This window comes from Geotrypetes seraphini, chromosome 16 (assembly GCF_902459505.1).
Source record: "Geotrypetes seraphini chromosome 16, aGeoSer1.1, whole genome shotgun sequence".
Lineage (NCBI taxonomy): Eukaryota > Metazoa > Chordata > Amphibia > Gymnophiona > Dermophiidae > Geotrypetes > Geotrypetes seraphini.
The window spans coordinates 42,659,832-42,679,753 of record NC_047099.1 but is presented as its reverse complement, the minus strand read 5'-3'; the positions used below and the strand labels follow the sequence as shown (position 1 = coordinate 42,679,753).

Below are 19,922 nucleotides of genomic sequence, written 5' to 3'. Positions count from 1 at the left end.
CCATTGGTCTGACCCACTAAGGCTATTCTTATGTTCTAATGCTCACAGTTGCAGCTCCACCAGAAATTGGGTTTCCTTTCCACGGATGCACCAGCTTCCAGCTTCCTGTATTTCCTTTCTGAGATGCGAAAGCAATTTTAAGGAAGAGAGCCATGTCCTTTTCATTCAGTCCAAGAGTACGGAGAACACAGTGAGGAGCCACAGAAGTGTGTCTGGGGAGCTGGCAACGGAGGGCATGAAAATAATCCAAGAGAAAGGAATGATTTGGTTTTGTCTTCTTCTCATCAGCTCTAGAGGTAAAAAATGTCTCCTCTGTTTTAGAACTATTTTCATAGTTTGGGTCCGTTCTGGATTTTTCAGATTCCCTGTAGGATCCCGAAACCTTTTTATTGGACCATCATAAAAATGAGCGGACATGATAAGTGATGTGCAGCTATACAACACCGCCCTGGGTGAGTTTCTTCAAAAAGGTAAATAAATCCTAATTAATAAATCTGTTTGATATGACCCAGGAAATGCCAACAAGCAAAAGGAGCACTAGGGCGCACTCTTGTCAAACAATGCTTAATCTTTTTAACAAGAGTGCTTCTAAAAAGGAAAAAGAAATGTTTAAGAAAACGAACAGAATTTTTAAAAACCCCATAACTGACACAAGAAAGTAAAGAAAACCAAAACATTTTTGGCTTGTACGTCTCTAATAGTGGGTATGAATATTTGAGACCACACAGATCCCCCCCTTATCCAAATATCACCATCCCTGCTTCATTCGTATATCGGTTGATAACAAAAGCTCCGAGAATCTGTGAATTTCCACTTATCTCCAGAACTACGACACAACATGGGTTTAGAAAAATCTCCAAGCAACTGGCCAAAGAATGGGCTACAGGAAAAACACACCCTGAGCTTCAGACTCTGTTTTCCCAGAGGAGTAACTGGATGTGTAAAAAAGCAGCTTTTCAAAAAAGAGGCTTGAATACTTTTACCTTCTGAATAATGCAGGCTGTGCCAATTACTATAGGTTTTGCTGTAGGTGGCACTTTAGCTTTTTCAGGCTGACACCATTACAGGGCAGAAATTATGGAGCACAAGTCCTAGTGAGGATGATTGCCTAGTGACATGGGTCATATCAAGCTTTCTGCCAATTGGTCACTGGATGTTAAATGTGGTTGGAACATGTTCTCTTGATCTCCTGACGAAGCCACGGGTGAAACGGGCCCTGTTGAGATCACGATTGTGAAGTTTCATTGCTGTTTGAAGCTAAGTTCCACACTTATAATGTTTACAGAATATTTATAATATTTATTGTTTTAACACTATGAGATTTTGCATTAAGGTTGGAGGTGGTGATTGATAAATTAATCCCCTGAACGGATCAGCTTAGGCTGCCCTATAGTGAGTTGGGGAATGAATTTCTGAGGTCCCACCACAAATGAGTTTTATATTTTGAATGAAAGCTCAGCCTTATCACTCTTTTCAGTATTGATTAATGAATTCTTTATGATCTTTGGCAATAGTTATTTCACCCCACATTTTTGTTGAATAAGAATAAAGCAAGTTTTATGGTGGCCCGTCACTAGATTTTACAAAACTTCTTTCCCGGGACCCGCATTACAGTTACATGCTGGTCGATGCATATGTCATTGGCTTATATGCATGTCTGTGTGACCACAAATGCTATTCTGTAAATGCGCAAGTATTTTACAGGTAGGCACAAGAATGTTATAATGCCCTTGTATCGCTCCATAGTATGGATATGTAACCACACACAGAAAAAGCGGTACTGAGCCCTAAAATCTGGACTTCATCCAAAACACGAAAACCTAAAATCCCTGAAACTGGCAAGGCGTCTCACAGCCTGTGGGAGCATCGTTACACGATTCCTCTCTTGTCAGGATACATCAGTTCCTGCTGACCTATGTCAAGAGCACGGACCAGTCTCAAGTGAACAGAAAGTTCATTAAAGGGGTGAAAAAAAAGAGACTTCCCATGTTCAAAACAGCTTGAGGAAACCAATTGGCTGCTGCCAAATCTTTGATCTTTGGGTCTAGTCATCCTTTTCCTGAGTAAAAAATTAGCAGGATCAATTAGGGCTGTTTGTGTTGCATGAACACATGGAAACGATTCCCTGCTGGTGGTGCTGTGTGTTGGGATGGGTCATACGAAGAGCAGGGCCTCAGCGTGAACCGCCCGTGACAATTAGCGTCATATTGAGTGTCTTTGTCTATCAATAATTCTCACCAGCCTTTAATAAAAAAATAAACAGTGAGTAAAAAGGTTGTATCAGATTCCCAATGTCTGGGCAAAGAGGACATGGTCCGTTTCGGCACTATGCCTTCCTCAGGAGTCCTCAAGAGAGAACATAAAATGAAAAACATTAATGAAAATACAAAATTATTACCAAATTTGCATATATAAAGGAATTTAGAGGTCAAATGCAAGACCAAAGTGATGTGAGTTATAGTATGAAACGTGATTAATTTAACAGTGAAGGGATCTCATAAAAATATGTGTATCCTTACAAAAAGAAGGGTAGACATGAAAAATTTAAAATACTATAGCAAAAATATAGAAATTGTGCAAGTGTAAACCATGCATACCAATTATAAAATAAAAAGAAAGGTGACATGAAACACAGTAAGGAAAGAAAAGTTGCAGTTATTTAAATAAATAATATTGCGTGAGAAATTGATGAATTATATACAACCTACTACGTGACTTGTTATAAAGTGATCTTTTACGTGCATTGTTGGCTTTTTAAAATTACACTCTAAAGAGCAAAAATAACCAACAAAAGCATGAAACATGACAGGAAATGAATTACAAACACCCCCCCCCCATGATATATAGGAGAGGGGGGGGAATCTTTGTTTTTGTTACCAATGCAGGGCAGGAAATTCTCTCTTCTACAAACAGTCACTGTGGCAACTCTTTTCTATTGCCCTGCCAAGGTGCGATGGACTCTGTTCCTCTTAGCATTGACAACTCACTCCAGGTTGATCAAACAAGGCTGTTCCGGTCCTGGCTTTGGCTGGAGCCATATGTAGCTCACATTAGTTAAGAGAAATTGACGGGACAATTAAAATTACAACTCTGTGCATGCCTTGTGATCTTCCACACAGCCCACAACCCTTCCGAGAGCTCGCACACCTTAAATATTGCCTTGTTCACAATCCCCTTTTGATCTATTAGCTGGTGCATCTCTCCCACTCCCTTTTGACTACCAATATAACTCCTCAAGTTGATGCCTCACGATGTTTGCTGTTCCATGTCTACCATGCGATGTTTTGTCATGCTACCCTTACCTTAGTATTTTGCCATGTCATACTAGGTTAAAAAAAGTAATAGGAGGGTATTATATGTCAAAGCGCTACCCAAGAGCAATGAATGATTGAAGACTTGGGTCTATAGGATGATCCATTCCCAATGCACAAGTCCGATGTTCCTCTCCCCCATTTCTAAAGGTTAAAGAGTTGTGCTATTCTGTACAGATGCACAGATAATATTTTGTGGTAGCAGCACTCTGTTACACCCCAACTAGATTGTGTTTTTGTTTTGTTTTTTGATGATTTATTGTTGAGTTTTTCGACCCTTCATAATACTATGTTTGCCATGCTATGTCTCACCATATTATATTTGTCTGACAATGTTTTGCCATGTTACCTTTTACCATATTATGTTTGCCATCTCTTTGTATAACTATTATTTAAAGCTTTCTTTAATAACTACTACTATTTATTAGTTATTTCAATATGAAAGGCTAGTTCTATTGTCTGTTGCTTCCATCTGTACTTAAGAGCATAGACTGAAGGTGTAACAAGCCCAGTATCCTGTTTACTGCAGTGGCTAATATTTATTTACTGTATTTGGTTTTATATCTTATCTTCCTAGAAGAGCTCAGAATGGGTTCCAAGTTTACATACATAATAAAGCATATATGGTATGGCTCTCAAGCATCTATGCAGTTGGGGGTCCTAAAATATTCCCTGTGATAACTTTCTTGGAAGTGGGGTGGCATAGTCTTATCCTTGTTCTGAAATGTACAGATGCCCTTTCCTAATTACAGTGTCTTCCTGTGCTCTGTCTTCTCAGCTATTCATGCCTCAAAAGGCCTGCAGACCCCAGTGGAGCTCAACGGGATTCTGGGAGGGTTGGTGACATTCCATCCTGAGATTCCGGAAGAATATCATGTGATATCTGTCACCTGGATCCTGGTGGCATCGAGCAAAGTCATAGCAGTGATAAAGCCAAATCAGGATATCACTGTGCGAGATGTGCAGTACCAGGGAAGAGTGGAAACCCCAAACCGGAACTATGCCTTACAGATCAAGGGGTTGAGAATGGAGGACAGTGGTTCTTACAGTGTCACAGTCTACTCAAACATGGTCACGATAAAAAGAGATTACAAACTTCAAGTATTCCGTAAGTGTATTCAAGGTCGGCCAACCACTAGGTAAGAGTAGGAAGGCCTGGAGCATGCGCGGATGTGTGTGATATCATCCGTACATACTCAGATGCCCTCCAGATGCAGCCAGAGCTCATCGGGGCTTTCCAAACCCGGACAAACTGCCGGAATTTGGAAAATCCATCCGAGACCCTCGACAGTCTTCTAAAAAGAGGACATGTCCGGATTTTCCCGGACATCTGGTAACCCTATGCAGAGTAGAAGAGTAGTCTAATGCATTGAGCAGTGGCCTGAGAACCAGGAGACCTGGAGACACTCCAGGAACAGGAAAATACCTATTGTACACCGCTTCAATAGCCTTCAGGCTTTCAGGTGATACATAAAATGTGGGTACCATGAACATCCACAGTTCTTGAAGCTGGCACAGAGAACGGTATCCCTTGCCAGTTTCACAGTGGAGTGCTGCCCAACTGGAACACCCTTCTGTAAATTGGATGCACCAGGTGCCAGGGCTAGATGGCAATATCCATCGTTTTAGACATAGATGTCCCTTCCTCTTCCAAAATCAGGATTGGAAGTCCATATTTTAGCCCCTCTCTATTTCCAGTCAAAACAAGACCACACTACACACCCTTGCCATAGGAACCTACTGGAGTTCTAGACGTTCAGGTTCATATCTTGGCTTTATAAGATTGGGATTTGGATGTCCATGCCAGTTTTCAGGCATCCAAAATATGAACGCAGCACATAAGCTAAGCTATTGAACATGAACGCAGCATATAAGCTATTGTGTCATTTGCATCACCTCTGGATTTTCAGCAGAATATAACAGCCATCCTACAAGGGCATCGTTTTTAGATTATAGGATGAATTGTCAAAGACTCTGCCAGCTTGATATAAATGATGTCAAATACTTTATGAAGAACCACCCAAAAATGAATTACTGTATAATAGCAATAAGGGAACTCAACTGGGTGATCACAGAGGCACGATCCCTGAGCTGTCTGATTGGTTTGTTTCTGTTTTTTCCAGAGAGGGTATCAGTTCTAGACATCAATGTTACCAGCATGGGAGGCTCAAGTATGAACTGCAAGGTGATGCTGAATTGTACAGTGAAAGAGGCAGGAAAAGGGATTGTCTATACCTGGAGCAAGGGAGGTGAAAATAAGCAAGTCTATGCAGGGCCCATCCTCCAGCTCAGTCTCACTGCCGACAATTCTAAGCTCACCTACACCTGCAAGGCAACGAACCCTGTCAGCGAGGGGTTCAAGGAAATCAGACCCTTCGACTACTGCAAAAATGATATGGCCTTCGGTGATAATGGTAATTGTCTTCAAACACTGAGTTTGTGCGAATGTAAGCAATTGTAGAAGAAACAAGTTTTCATATGTAGACTCCTGGTCAGTTCACTGTGTGAATGAGAGAGGGTTGATTGACCCAGAAGTACACTACAGGTGACCCTAGAGTTTTATTTTATGCTTATAAATGAGAGTTTCCAGTCAAAGGGTTCTCAGTCATCACAATAAACGGTTTATCCATGAGCAGGGATGCCAGAGAGGACCTTGGGTCTGTTTGCTGACCTCCTATAGTAGGATTGTTAATTCTGCTTGCTTTGAGTTAGGGTTGCCACTGTCCGCCTTATTCTAGATCAGGGGTCTCCAAAATACAGCCCAAGGGCCAGATGATTTTAACCGGCCCACGAAACAATTGTATGGAAATGCGCCAATTGAACTAATTTTCCAATGAGAAGCCACAAAAAAAAACCAACACAGGATGTTGATAGATTTCAAATCATTAATTTAAATTGTGTTCAAAATATATTGATATTCCAGATTATGTTAATATTAATATTATTCACAACTTTATTTAATACTGATCTTGTGTGCCCAGCAAGATGCCACTCTGTACAGAACCTACAAATTACCTCCTCTGTGCCTTAGTTTAGGATTGAACCTTGCAGTGTAGGCATTTCTCTCTCATACATATTCATTGTGACAAATGTTGACAGCCCAGCCTTCTAGGTGCGCTTTCTGAAAAGGTTTAGGAAACTGGGTTGCAGAACAACTGCATTGTTCTCGTACTTGTGTATTAAATGTCAAAGTCTTTTTTTTTTCATCTACAGGAACAGGAAATATCCAGAGAAGTTTTCTAACCCTCATAGCAGTGGGACTTCTGTTCTCCTTGCTGGTGTTGCTGGAGTAGGGATGACGAATGAGTGGAGAAGAAGCAGCTGTTCTATTCCTAAAAGCTGTTCATGTTCAGTCTTAGATTATGCCGTGAGAATGCCTGTGGGATCATATCTGGCAAAGCTCTGCTAATACCTTGTATTCTATGTGGTATTTGTAGTTCCATATTACTTTGGTATTTTTGCTCAGTCCATGGATTAAGAATATTTTGTTGTTTGAAGAAATTGCATTGGTTGCCCATAGCATTTCGTATTAAATTTAAAGTTCTGAAACTCGTACATCAGGGTGTTTGATTGTCTGCCATACTCTTTGAAAAAAAATGCTTGGCGTTGTATGTTCCACCATGGAAGCTAAGATCTGAGAATCACAGATTGTTGAACACAAAAAGAGAGAATAATATTCATTATGTATGAAAGAAGAGTTCCTGTTTCTCCATAGCCGGACCATCGATGTGGAATTGTTAGAGTTATGCTTTTATTGGAAAGCTGTGTGCTAAATTGAAGAATGATGTTGCTTGCTAATTGCTCAGATATGGTCCTGCTGAATTTGTGATAATATTGTGACTCTGTATCTTCCTCTACTTGATGTATGTCTCCTTTTAAAATGTTCATTTTATTATGTATGGAAATTTGTGAGCTGCCTTAGACAAAGGCGGATTAAAATGTTTTAAATAAATAAATGTTAGATGGGTCCTCAAGAGGTCTTCTGCTGCATTACCTACCACCAGGCAGGATCTGGTATAACTAAGTCATCTCACACGGATGCTTTTCTAACCAGCCTTGGGGCACACCTAACCAGACTGATTTTCTGGACAAAATGTAGAGGACCAATGTTCCTAAATGCTCCTAAGAACCTCACCCCACCCTACATGGAGATGAAAATCAGTTGAGCCTCTCTATAACCCTATCTTTATATATTTGAATACCACCATAAAGCACTGGATAACTGAACCAACCAACTTGATCTCCCCATTTCAGAATGTTAAACAATGTGTGACGAAGATATACAGGAAACTTGGGTCAGCATCTCTGTTGGAAACTGACCCATCTGTGGCAAAAATCATTCTTGCCATTAAACAGTTCTAAGCAATAATACAAAAAGGAACGTTAACGCTTAATTCTATGAACTTATTGTAGGATCTTTTTATGAATGTTCGGACATTTCATGTTGGGTTGAACAAAGTGTTCATCGCATTCACCATCCTGTCGTGAACAGTGGCCAGTAGTCACTAGGAAGTATCATATCTCCCGAGAGAGTGCATTCCACAAAGATGGAGCAAGCCAAAAAAATGCCCATTCTCTCATGGCCGCCCAACGATCTTTATTAAGTGGAGGCATCACTAGCCTTGTAAGGACCTCAGGAATATGTATGTTGTATGAAGGTTGGGAGGTTGTTCCCATAGTGATATATGCACCAAGCATAGGATTATGAACATTTGTCTATAAGATACTGGTAACCAATGATACTTGATAAATAATGGAGATACATGGTCATATAAATATGCTTTCCTCAGCAACCTTACCTCAAACAGGTATAGTAGCTTTTGGGAGCGTTTTGAAGGTCTCACCATACATTATAAGAGGGTTATGGTGAAATGTGTACCTGATACCCTTTATGTGAAGAAGTTCACAGCGGTACCCTCTGAGGTACCCCACTGCTCTACTGGCATGTTTGTGTGGCCAATGAGGTATAAATGTTGGCTCCGCCTACATCCAAAGCAAGGCTATTCTTATGTTCTTACATGGAATGTTGCACTCTTTGGGGTTCCGGAATCTTTCTTACTCTGAGATAATGGAATGTTGCTACTTTTGGGGTTTTTGCCAAGTACTTGTGACTTGGATTGGCCTTCGTGAAGGCAGGATACTGGACTAGATGGACCATTGGTCTGACCCAGTAAGGCTATTCTTATGTTCTTAAAAAAAAAAAAAAAAGCATTCTCTTTCATGAACATGCAAATTTATTTTTGAACAGCAAACTGGAGAACTGTAGAAAACAGCTCTTGCATGCAATTATACAAATGCGCCAGATCACAATATTGCATCTAAGATATTCAAACAGCCATAATTAGAGTTAGTTGCGACAGGTTAACTGCTAATTTAAAAGAAGAACAATTCAGATTGGTATCTAAACACTTTTATATCTGCCCTGAGAGGATTTAATGTGGATTTTATTGAACAAAGTTGTGGCCAACCCATAAATCTGACAAATGTACCCTGATAACGTTGTTTGGGGACCATGAACACTTTCAGAGATTTGGAAGGAAAGTTGGCAATTTCTGTGCACTGAAATATGATGTTATCAGATGGAAATAAAAAGTAATGACTTTGGCCTCTCTCCAGAAGCAGAAATGTGAAGGGCTATTCTATAACCGAGTGTCACGTTCTTTATGTGAATTAATTTACAGAAGATCAGAATTGAATAATAGTTGGGGGAATTCTATATGTGGCACCCAATGAGTGAGGTGCCTACCACCCAATTAATTTTAATTTAAGCTAATTATAAAGTGCTAATTGCTTGCTATCGGCACCAATTAAGCTTTTTAAATCATTAACCCCCCTTTTACAAAACCGTACTATTTTTTTAGGCCACTGCGGCAGTAACAGCTCCAGCGCTCATAGGAATTCTATGATCTTCGGGCACTGGCACCTCCTGTGGGTTGGTGCTGCGTGCTGGTGCCAAATGAGGGTAAGGCTTCAGTTTGGATGGGCGGGGGATGCCGGTTTGCATGGAGGGGCCGGCATTTGCGAGGGGGAGGCGATGCCAGTTCACAGGCAGGGGGACTTGCAAATCGAGTCAATGCTCAGTTTACGAGTCACGATTTGCAAAAATGTTTTGCTCGTCTTGCAAAACACTCGCAAACCGCGTTACTTGCAAACCGAGGTTTGATTGTATCTGATAAACAATGGGAGCAAGTCTGGTTATCCATACATAATACTTTGAAATCTTCCACCATTACTCAATCTATACATTTCACTTTACATTTGGACTCCCTACAAACTGAGCAAAATAAGATCTGGTCCATTTGCTTTTTCAATGTGACTTATTACAACTTTATTGGCAAAAAGTTTGGGACTCCATTTGCTCTTTAATTAATGTTCATTTGTTGGGGAGTCTTTGCATAAATACATCAACTTAGCTATTCAAATAATTTTTACTCACTGGAAGGACTTTTCAGGTGTTGAATACATGGAATGGTGGAATTTAGTAAGCCTAACTGCTAAATACGAAAGAGTGTTTGTGGGGAAAAGAGGGTGTTTGCACATTTTTAAAAAAATTTGGAATTCCCTCATAAAATATAGTGACATATCACATTTAAAATGAATATCATGCTCTAAGGGCTCCTTTTACTAAGGTGGGCTTATGCTAACCGCATAGTCTACGGATGCGGTAGCAGTTAGCGAATGCTAAAACACTTAGCGCACCTTAGTAAAACAGGGGGTTAGTTTCATATGTTAATATTTGTTGGCTTTTAGCGCTAACGACTTTTGTAAACAAATTTGCTTTGTTAATCGCTTTTGGGATCTGTGTATTATAATTCGAATTGTTTCGGATCACTGACTGAACCCTATCCACGTCAGTCTCTTCTTGGTTGGGCTGAGAACTTTTCGGGACCCCCTAAGGAATCTGGCTGTTATAGAGCAAATCTCGCACACATCCTCCTGAGGACACTTCTAAGGACATGCCCAGTGACGGAATTGCTTCCTTCTTAAAGAGTTTGCTGTTTGCTGCTTTGTCAGTAGCTAAGAAACATATTTTAACTAGGCGGTTTGGAGTCCCAGCCTTCTGTACCCAGTTGGTAAAAATGGCGGAGAATAACAGCTGACGAAGATGGGTAAATCTAGAGAGTTCCACGTCCCTAACAGTCCAATGCCCGACATAGGCTAAATCTGCTTCTTCTTCAGGCATGAGATGCAAAGAAACTAACTTTAGAGATATAAAAACTACCCAAAGCCTCTAGGTCAAACTGTCCACGCCTCTGATGCTGGAACTTTGCTTTTATTTTTAATCACACAAGTAGCATAACCACACAGTGCAGACGTGCACAGCTCACCCGTGAGCTGAGAGGTGATCCACTTTTTATGCAGAGAGCATTCTTGTTCCATTTCAGTTTGTGGATTGCTGAAGCTGAAGAGTCCAAGAAAAGACAAAAACAACAACAACTCAGAATGATTTCTCTTTGTGTTCTGATCTGCATTTGGGGTAAGGATCTTTCCTTCTATCATCAACCTTAGATATCACTCTTGCTTTACATTCAGGCAAAGATTTGATTTTTTCTTTTTGCACACGTCTTTTCTTTTCATGGGATTTTGGTTAATTAGATGTAATTTGGAATGAATATGCTTTCTCATAAGAACATAAGAATACGCTTACTGGGTCAGACCAATAGTCTGTTATCATGGTGGCCAATTCAGGTCCCTAGTTCCTGGCCAAAACCCAAGGAGTAGCAACATTCCAGAATCCCAAAGAATATCAAGATTCCATACAGAATTCAAAGAATAGCAAGATTCCGTAATCCCAGAGAGTAACAAGATTGTAGAATCCCAAAGAGTAGCACCATTCAATCTTACCGACCCAGGGCAAGCAGTGGCTTCCCCCATGTCTTTCTGAATAACAGACTATGGACATTTTCTCCAGAGCTTTCTTAAAACCAGCTACGCTTTCCATTCTTACTACAACAAAGGAGGACAGATTGAGACATCCGGGTTTTACTTCCATGGAAGCAATGGAAGTAAAACCCAGATGTCTCAATCCGTCCTCCTTTCTCTGGAGCCATTTGGTAACCCTATATATTATAAGTTTCTGGTTTTGCTGTCATGGAAAACGTCAATGTTGTTGCATGTCCTTAACAAAGATAAACAAGCAGAAAACCACATTTTGTGTTCCATCCTTTCAAAGAGTAAATGTCCATATATGAACCACTGTGCGTGCTCACAGCACCAGGAAAAGAGCAAACCTTCTTTGCAAACAGTGACAAAAATAGCTCCCATAAAAAAAAAAAAAAGAAAGAAAGACAAAGACCAATCTAACCTTCCTGGTACTTTTGGGTACTACAGTTAACTAATTGGGCTGGTCACTGATGGTCCGATACGTTTGCCTTGTATAGGGTCAAATGAATCTTTTGAAGTTTAAGAGCGTGGTCTGCCCTTGAACTGGACCCTGACCTTTGTCAGTAATGTTGCTGCTCTAACTGCGTGGATAAAGAGACTGAATTGTGTTTTGTCCTGCTGCTTTGATCATTATCTACCTCAAAAGAAATCAAGCGCTTGGGAAACAGCCAACCATTGTATGGAAGCGGTCAGTCTGCTAATGCTCTGTTCGTCACACCAGAGATCCTAAATTATCATTTTATGACCAGTTTATGTTAGAATGTTAAGCCCTGAGTCAACCTGAGGAAAACACGGTTATAACAATAATTGTAAAAATTGACTCATTCCTCCCCACCCAACAATGCCTGTTCTGGTTCCCTCGGACAACGCAAGCCATTGTATGCACACAATTTTATTTCTTTATAATTGTTTCCACTATTTTGTCCAGCACTGAAGTCTGTAATTTTCCCAGATCTCCCTTTTTAAAAGGTCGGAGTGCCAATGGCCACCCTCCAATCTTCAGGTACTACGAGGGGGTGCTGAAAAATTCTCAGGCCAAGCAGCCAATTTCCTAAATTCTGAGTTATTTTGCCACTGTAGCTAAAAAGAGTGTGATCTTGTTTCATTAAGTGCCAATTTGCAGAACCGAAATTCTGTTTTGACATTGTTTCAAATCATTGATTGAACCATATCCAAGACATTCTCTTCTCAGTTCAGCCCTGTAGCGTGAAGACTTCAGTCTGAGATTGTGATGTCATAATGACTCATTCCACCAATAAAAGCCAACCTCATCAGTGATGTCACAATGGCTTGATTTCCTATACTTGGCTCACTTTTATTACATATGTAGGGGTGCTGAAAAGTTCTCAGTCCAACCAATCAGCTTCCTAAAATTTTGCCACTGTAGCTGAAAAGAGTGTGATCTTATTCTATGTGTTGACTTTGTTTCAGATCATTGGTTGAACCATTTCTACATCATTCTCTTCTTGGTTGGGCTGAGTACTTTTCATCACCCCCTCATACAGATGATTTTAGTGACAGGCTACAGATCATAGGCGCGCATAACTTTTATAGAATTGCACTTAGCACTCAAGATCTTCCTGCCTGGTTTGAAATGGAATGTTTTTTATGTACGCCTTTACACATCTCATGCTTACTAACGGTGTCAATACCAAGGCACTTAAAGAGATACTCTTTATTGGGTGCAACGCAGCATGCTCTTTATCTTATAGATACATTGACTGAAATCTCAGTTAATGTTAGTCCACTCATGTCCCTTTGGAACAATCCCAAAATTCAAAATCACTACAAATCTCTATCATGGAAAAGGTGGCAGCGGGCAGGTATATGGTTTGTCCATCAATTGTCTACCCTCAACTCGTTAGTTCCATTCGATATACTGTGCTCTACATACTCGCTGCCTCCTTCTACTTATTCACAATGGCGTTCTCTCACTGGAGTGTTGCCTTCTTTGCATATACGATTTGACTATATGACTTCCAAAAATACTATTTACAACTGGTCTTCTCTGTCTCTATTAAAAGGCAAGGCGATATCATCCTTCTACAGTATTTTAAGAGATCACTCCTTCACTTTTTCACCTCACTCTATGAAGCACTGGGACGCTATACTTACCACTCCGCTTTCTGACATTGATTGGGAGCTTTTCTGGTCATCAACAAATCGCCCGCTTTTATCTTCTAGAGTATCACAATCAATGTACTTTCTTATGTGGCAGGCAATATGGACCCCACTTCGCATATGGAAAGCTAACTTAAAGCAAGACTCTGTTTGCTGGAATTGTTTGAAAGAGGAAGGAACTCTTGATCATATGTTATTTCATTGTACTCTAGTCCGCTCTTTTTGGACCTATGTCTGGAACACCATACAATCTATTACTAACTGCTCAGAAGATATCTCTATAGACATTGTAATCCTTCGCTCTCAACACCCATGTTTCACACAATCAAATTGTCCACCTAAACTCATTGATACCATGTTGGTGACTGCTCTCATGCACATTCTAAAAAATTGGAAATCACCCTCACTATTAGATTATACCTTTTGGTGGAACTCTCTGAGTATGTATCATAGATTTGAATCCTATGCATATGAGAAGAGAGTTACATTCCGAACCTGCATGAACTTGAAATACAACAAATCTCCATGGTCATTCTTAGACTCCTATGTACGCTCATCTTCTTAGACACTCCTGTTATCCTTTTCTTCTCCTCTCTTCTCTCTTTCATTTTTCTTTCCTTTTTCTTTACTGCTCTCTCTCATCTTTATCTTATATATCCCTTACATACATTTTTAATAATTGGAGCCTTTGTTCCTATACAGTTTAAACATAGATTTATATATTTTATATACAGAAAGCTTTATTTTGTTTCTATGTACTTTAAATGATTCTGGTATCCTTTAAAATACTTAATAAAAATTATTGAACTGGAGAATTGCACTTAGCACCGCAATATTTTAGGCGATATACAGAATCAGGCTCTGAGCTCCTAAATGTATACTCCTAAGTTTGTGACCTATTTTTGCCAAACTTGGGAGCCAAAAATGCTTAATTTAGCGTCAGTTTTCATGTTTTAGACATCTATAAACTGGAATTTAGCTGAACACCTACGTTTTGATTTTACAAAGTCAAGATATGAAGGTCTATAACTGAAGAACATCCATATGGCAAGTGGGCTTAAAATCTAGATGTTCATTTCCAATTTCAGAGGGGGACTGAACGTCCATGTCCTATCAAATGAATGTGGAGAGTTAGACCTGCAACCTGGGACATCCGGGGGGCCCTTTTCTTGAACCAGCGCTGATTTTTAGGCACCGGTAGGCACCCAAAATGGTATTTTTAACTGAGTTTTAGGGTGCCTAAAAAAATCGGTGCCAGAATCGCACCTACGGAGCCGCTTTAGGCCACCAAATGCCCCTGTGGACATGGCTAACAGCAGAAGTGGCCTACATTTTCTTGGCCTACATTTCCAGCACCTTCTTTTGACGGAGATGTGATTCTGTACCCGAAGCTGACACATCATTGACACATGATTAGCAGCCACTTTTAAAGCGGTGGCCAAACACAGCACTGGTTACAGAATCCGGGCCTATGTGTTTTCACCTACCCTGCATTATATGCAAAAGAGAATAGAATGTAAGTGTGAAACCTGTGTGGTACATGCATAGATGGTCTATTGCGTCAAACACAGCCGAAATATCAAACTAGAGTAGAATGACATCTCTTCCCTTACTCAAAATTGGTTAAACTGATACCAATATCAGCAATAGCATTTCCTACATGTTATAAATTATATGGGGACAAACTTAGAAACCTTAATATGTAAACTTTGGAGGAAACACGGTAGAGCGGGGTTATGATAGAGACATTTAAATATCCCCGTGGCGATAATGTACAGGAGGTAAAGGAAAACTCCGGAAGGAGAAGGCATAGGATGAAGTTAAGAGGTGATAGGCTCGGGAGTAATGTAAGAAAATACTTCTTTACAGAAAGGATGGTAGATGCGTGGAATAGTCTCCCTATGGAGGTGGTAGAGATAAAGACTGTATCTGAATTCAAGATAGTATGGGACAGGCATGTGGGATCTCTTAGGGAGAGGAGGAAATAGCGGATGTTGTGGTTGGGCAGACTGGATGGGCCCTTTGGCCCTTATTTGCCATCATGTTTCTATGAAAATTCCCACTGCCAGTTGACTCCTTTACTTGGCATCTTCTTGTGTTTCACAGGACCATTGTTGACCCCACCTGTGAATGCCGCCTGCACTGAGACTCTGAATGGAGGGTGTGACGTCATATTGTACTGCAATATGAAGGATACGTGGAGCCTGGGTGACTACAGTTCTAACTCCACAGTGGAACCCATCCCCCACCCCTCCCTGACATCAGAAGACGGCCATCTCTCCTACACCTGTAAAGCAAAGAATCCCATCAGTAACAGCAACAGGACTATCTCTCATTGGATATTCTGCAAGGAGAGGCTATCTACATCGGGTAAGTCTGGGATTCCCTCTGGGGAGAGGGAAATACCTACTGTGCCTAAACGTAAGTCAGCTTGAGCTACCACTGAAAAAAAAGGTGTGAGCGTAGTGAAAAATTAAATTAAATCACCAGGGACAGAAAATGCATTGCAAAACAAATCTGTACATGCGGGTGCCAATTTGAGAGATACAGATCGTATGCCACATACCCTGGTTTAGAAGTGAGGTTCATTCCTGCCACACTATGTGCAAATCTAACCCATTTGTAGACATTGCTCTGAAAGGTGCCAACCCTGTAGATTGTGTGGGTGTTCTGGAACCCGTTGCCAGAGGATGTGGTAAGAGTGGATAACGTCGCTGGTTTTAAGAAAGATTTGGACAAGTTCCTGGAGGAAAAGTTCATAGTCTATTATTGAGAAAGACATGGGGGAAGCCACTGCTTGCCCTGTATCAGTAGCATGGAATATTGCTACTCTTTGGGGTTCCAGAATCTTGCTATTCGTTGAGATTCTGCAGGGAATCTTGATACTCTTTGGGGTTCTAGAATCTTTTGTTACTCTTTGGAATTCTGGAATGTTGCTACTCCTTGGGTTTTGGCCAGGTACTAGTGACCTGATTGGCCACCATGAGAACAGGCTATTGGATTGGTAGCATTACATTACATTACATTACATTAGTGACTTCTATTCTGCCCGTACCTTGCAGTTCTAGGCAGATTACAAAAGAAGCTAACTGGACATTTCCAGGAGAATTATAATTTAGGGTTTAGGATTGCAAAAAAGATAACTGGACATTTCCAGGAAATTTACAATTTGGGAGCTGTATACATGGTTGATACTTTGGAGAGAAAAAATTGCAAGAGAGGGTGAGACATTGAGGGCGAATTTACAAGGGAGGGGAAGAGTTAAGATATCTGGATAAATTTTTTGAATAGAAGGGTTTTGATTGTTGTTGTCAGCAGGTTGGAGATGGAGTGGTCAAGTTTCGCTGCTTGCGTTGTTATGCAGGGGTCTGAGTCGGTGGTGAGCCAGGTTTCGGCTAGGAACAGGCAACCTAGCTGTTCTTTAACTATCCAGTCCTTTATTAGGTCTGCCTTTGGGCCTATCGATCTAATGTTCATATATGCACAAGCTATTGAGGTGTATCTTGTATGGGGGTTGGAGGTATATTTTGGGTGGAGGAGGTTTCTTGGTTGTGGATGGGGGTTGTGAGCTATTGTCCTTGGCTTAGGAGGTGGTCTTTTTCCCCAACTGGGAGGGATGCTTTTATGGGTGAACGTTGAGCAGTCTATCAGATTTCTGGGTGAGTGGAGTTTCCTGGATGGTTGAAGATGTCTGTAGGATTCTGTCATAACTGGGATAGGGGATATATAGTACCCTGCTGTTTTCCAATTTGTTAAGAACAGGAAGAGTATTATGAGGACGTACATGAGTTTTGTTGTGTGAGGAGTTATTATGTTATTGTGTGATGGGGTAGTTCTGCCTCTGCCTGAGAGCTGGACGCGAGGTGAAGGCTCCTGAAAGATCTAGAGCTACAGTGGAGGAAGATTGGAGAGGAATGGAGGTGCTATGGCATAGGAAGAGGAGAAATATTGTAGAGAGTTCATTGGCTGTTAGAATTGGTAGAGTTGGTAGAGTTAAGACCTGAAGTGGCTTCTGGTGTAGAGACTGTGGAGAGGGGGGATGAAGGCAGCTCCCTTCCTCTCTACCCTACTGGGTTGGTAATGCAGCTGTGCTCTCTTGTGGGCTCTTTGCAAGGCTGGTAGGTTGGTAGAGTTGGGCCTAAGTGGCTTTTAGCATTAGAGTCTAGGGAGGAGAAGAGAAGAAGTCGGCTCCTTACCTCTCACCTCTTCTAGGCTGGGACAGCAGCAGTTCTCTTGAGGGGTTCAATACAGGGCTAGTGAGTTGTCTGCTGGAGTAATTCACGTTTTTTAGATCAGCGTCCTCCGTCTCTTCACGCTGTTGCTTCGCAAAGGCACATGCTAAGGCGCACGCACCTTTGCCGTGCGCCTTAGCTGGCACGCCGAACGGCAGCGCACCATTACTGCCACTCGAATTTAAAGCAAAAAGTTTCCTCTCCCAGCTGGCTGTGGGGAGGAGGCGGAGCGGAGCTCGTGCGCCTGGCAGGCAGGGGCCGATGGTTTCCTTCTTTGAAGCGGCGTGGGCTGGATTCCCGCCGCTCAAATTTAAAGCAAAAGGTTTCCTCTCCCGGCTGGCTCTAGAATCTTTTGTTACTCCTTGGGCTTTGGCCAGGTACTAGTGATCTGGATTGGCCACCATGAGGACTGGTCTTGATGGACCAGTAAGGCTATTCTTATGTTCTTATTTAAGAGTGATGAAAAATATCAAAATCAAAAATCTCTTCAATAAAAATTGATTATGTGTTTTTCACTTGTATTTTTCAGGCGGAGGGTTCCTGTGGCTCTCTTACTGCTTCATAAAAGCAATCCTTACTATCGTCCTCCTAATGATGCAGATAGTAGTGATCACTCTTGTCCATGTGAGAACTAGAAAGTGAAGCCTGGAAATAACTTTGCTCTGAGTCCACAAAGAGTATTATTAATTGTGAACCTTTTAGATCCAGTGAAACATAGATATGTGAGAGCAAAAACCGTTTGGCAAGTGTCCTTTGCTCCTTGTTCTCTCCAACCATAACACCACAATCTCTGGCTTTACCCCTCCCTTCCCCACCACCAGTGATCCTTTGCGGCATAGCTAGACAGCCAATTATGCATGGGCCTGAGCTCAAAGCGGGTGAGCGCAACAGTTTTTTCTCAGTCTCCACCCTTCTCCCTACTTTCTTTAAGACTTCCTCCAAAGGCAGCCAGAACTCCTTTTTACCAAGCTTGGCAGAAAGCAGAAATGTTCATGAACCACCAACGCCAACACCCTATGCACGCTTAGTGGTTGGTGGCTGAAGGAAGTTACCAAGGACTGAAGAGCCTGGAAAAAGAGAGCTTTTGCCTCATTTACAAAAGAAGTACCTGTATAACTAGTGTGTCTAGTTAGTTTGGAATGCCGTTTTAGCATTGTACAATTTTTATTTCTGTATTTTACCTAGAAATCTTATGATAGGCGATTATATCAAATTTTAACTCAATAATAATAATAAACTTAGGAACTCTTTTACTAAGGCCGATTTAGCAGATGCTAAATATTAGCGTGCACTAAGCACTAATGCGCCCGTAGACTATCATGGATGAGTTAGCGTTTAGTGCATGCTAAATCGGTTAGTGGGCCTTAATAATTGAAATAAACTTTTTAAAATCTCTGGAATGAAGATGAATATTCCTTTTTTCCAGGAGAGGCCTGGGTGACGTCTTACTGCCTGGTAAAGGGGATCTGCACTACCATCATCCTGATGAGTCTATTAACAGTGATCACTGTTGTTCATTTAAGAACCAGACCAAGGGCTACATGCACAAAATCCGGTCGCTAAGATCGTGTGGGACCATCCGATCGCTCGCTTAGAAACCAGCTCTCATGCATGCGCAGAGCTGGTTTGGGGAAGCCCCAAAGCAGCCTCCTGCCACTCAGCGTTTGAGGCTTTTGATCTTTTTTGATTTTATGGCACAGATGTTGTGTGTGTGTTACACACGTACAATAGCTGTCCCCATGTAAAAAAAACCCCAAAACTCCCATGCCGAGAGAGAAATTTACACTAAGGATCAAATAATGATTCACAGAAGGAAATAAGTCACACGTGCACAATGAAGTACGAGGTAGAAAGAAAGATTTACGTATTATTGTTTTTCTGAACAATAAGTAAATATTTCTTTCTGCGTCATACTTCATTGTGCATGTGTGAGATTTCTTTCACTGGAGTCACTATCTTTTTTTATTTCTTTCTCTCAGTTGCTTATATCTCATTAATACATTAACATGTTTTAGTACATCTAACTCTTCAATTGTAAGCTTTCTGGGGATGGGGATATACCTACTGTACCTGAATGAAAAGGTTTGAGATAGATAAATTCCCCTATATCTGGAACTAAGGCCCTAAGAATAGTTTGTTGTCAGTTCTTATTGTACGAGCCAATCACCAGACAGGCAGTGGTCTTGACCTGTCTAGCTAATTTCTCTGGCTTTCAGGTAGGGTTACCAGACCTCTGGATCTCCCCGGACATGTCCTCCTTTTGAGGGGTCCGGACGACTTTTCAAAACCCTGCACTTTTTCCTCCACATCGCATCAGGCAGGAGGAACAAGCCGATGCACTTTGCCCTTCTTTTTTAACAAGGGGGTATTTACA

At 41.2% G+C, this 19,922-nt stretch overlaps 2 protein-coding genes across 4 annotated transcripts in view; one reads left to right on the top strand and one right to left on the bottom strand.

The window, feature by feature from the left end:
• The window catches only part of LOC117349807 (SLAM family member 5-like), a 32,720-nt gene extending 25,440 nt beyond the window's left edge, over positions 1–7,280 (top strand). Inside the window, exons 3-5 of the mRNA XM_033923402.1 lie at positions 4,090–4,419; positions 5,435–5,725; positions 6,525–7,280. Coding sequence (XP_033779293.1) covers positions 4,090–4,419; positions 5,435–5,725; positions 6,525–6,604 — 701 coding nt within the window. The 3' untranslated portion in view covers positions 6,605–7,280. The remainder of the gene's footprint in view (positions 1–4,089; positions 4,420–5,434; positions 5,726–6,524) is intronic.
• LOC117350080 (signaling lymphocytic activation molecule-like) overlaps positions 1–19,922 on the bottom strand; it is a 90,313-nt gene that overhangs the window by 27,863 nt on the left and 42,528 nt on the right. The gene's annotated exons all lie outside the window — the stretch shown is intronic.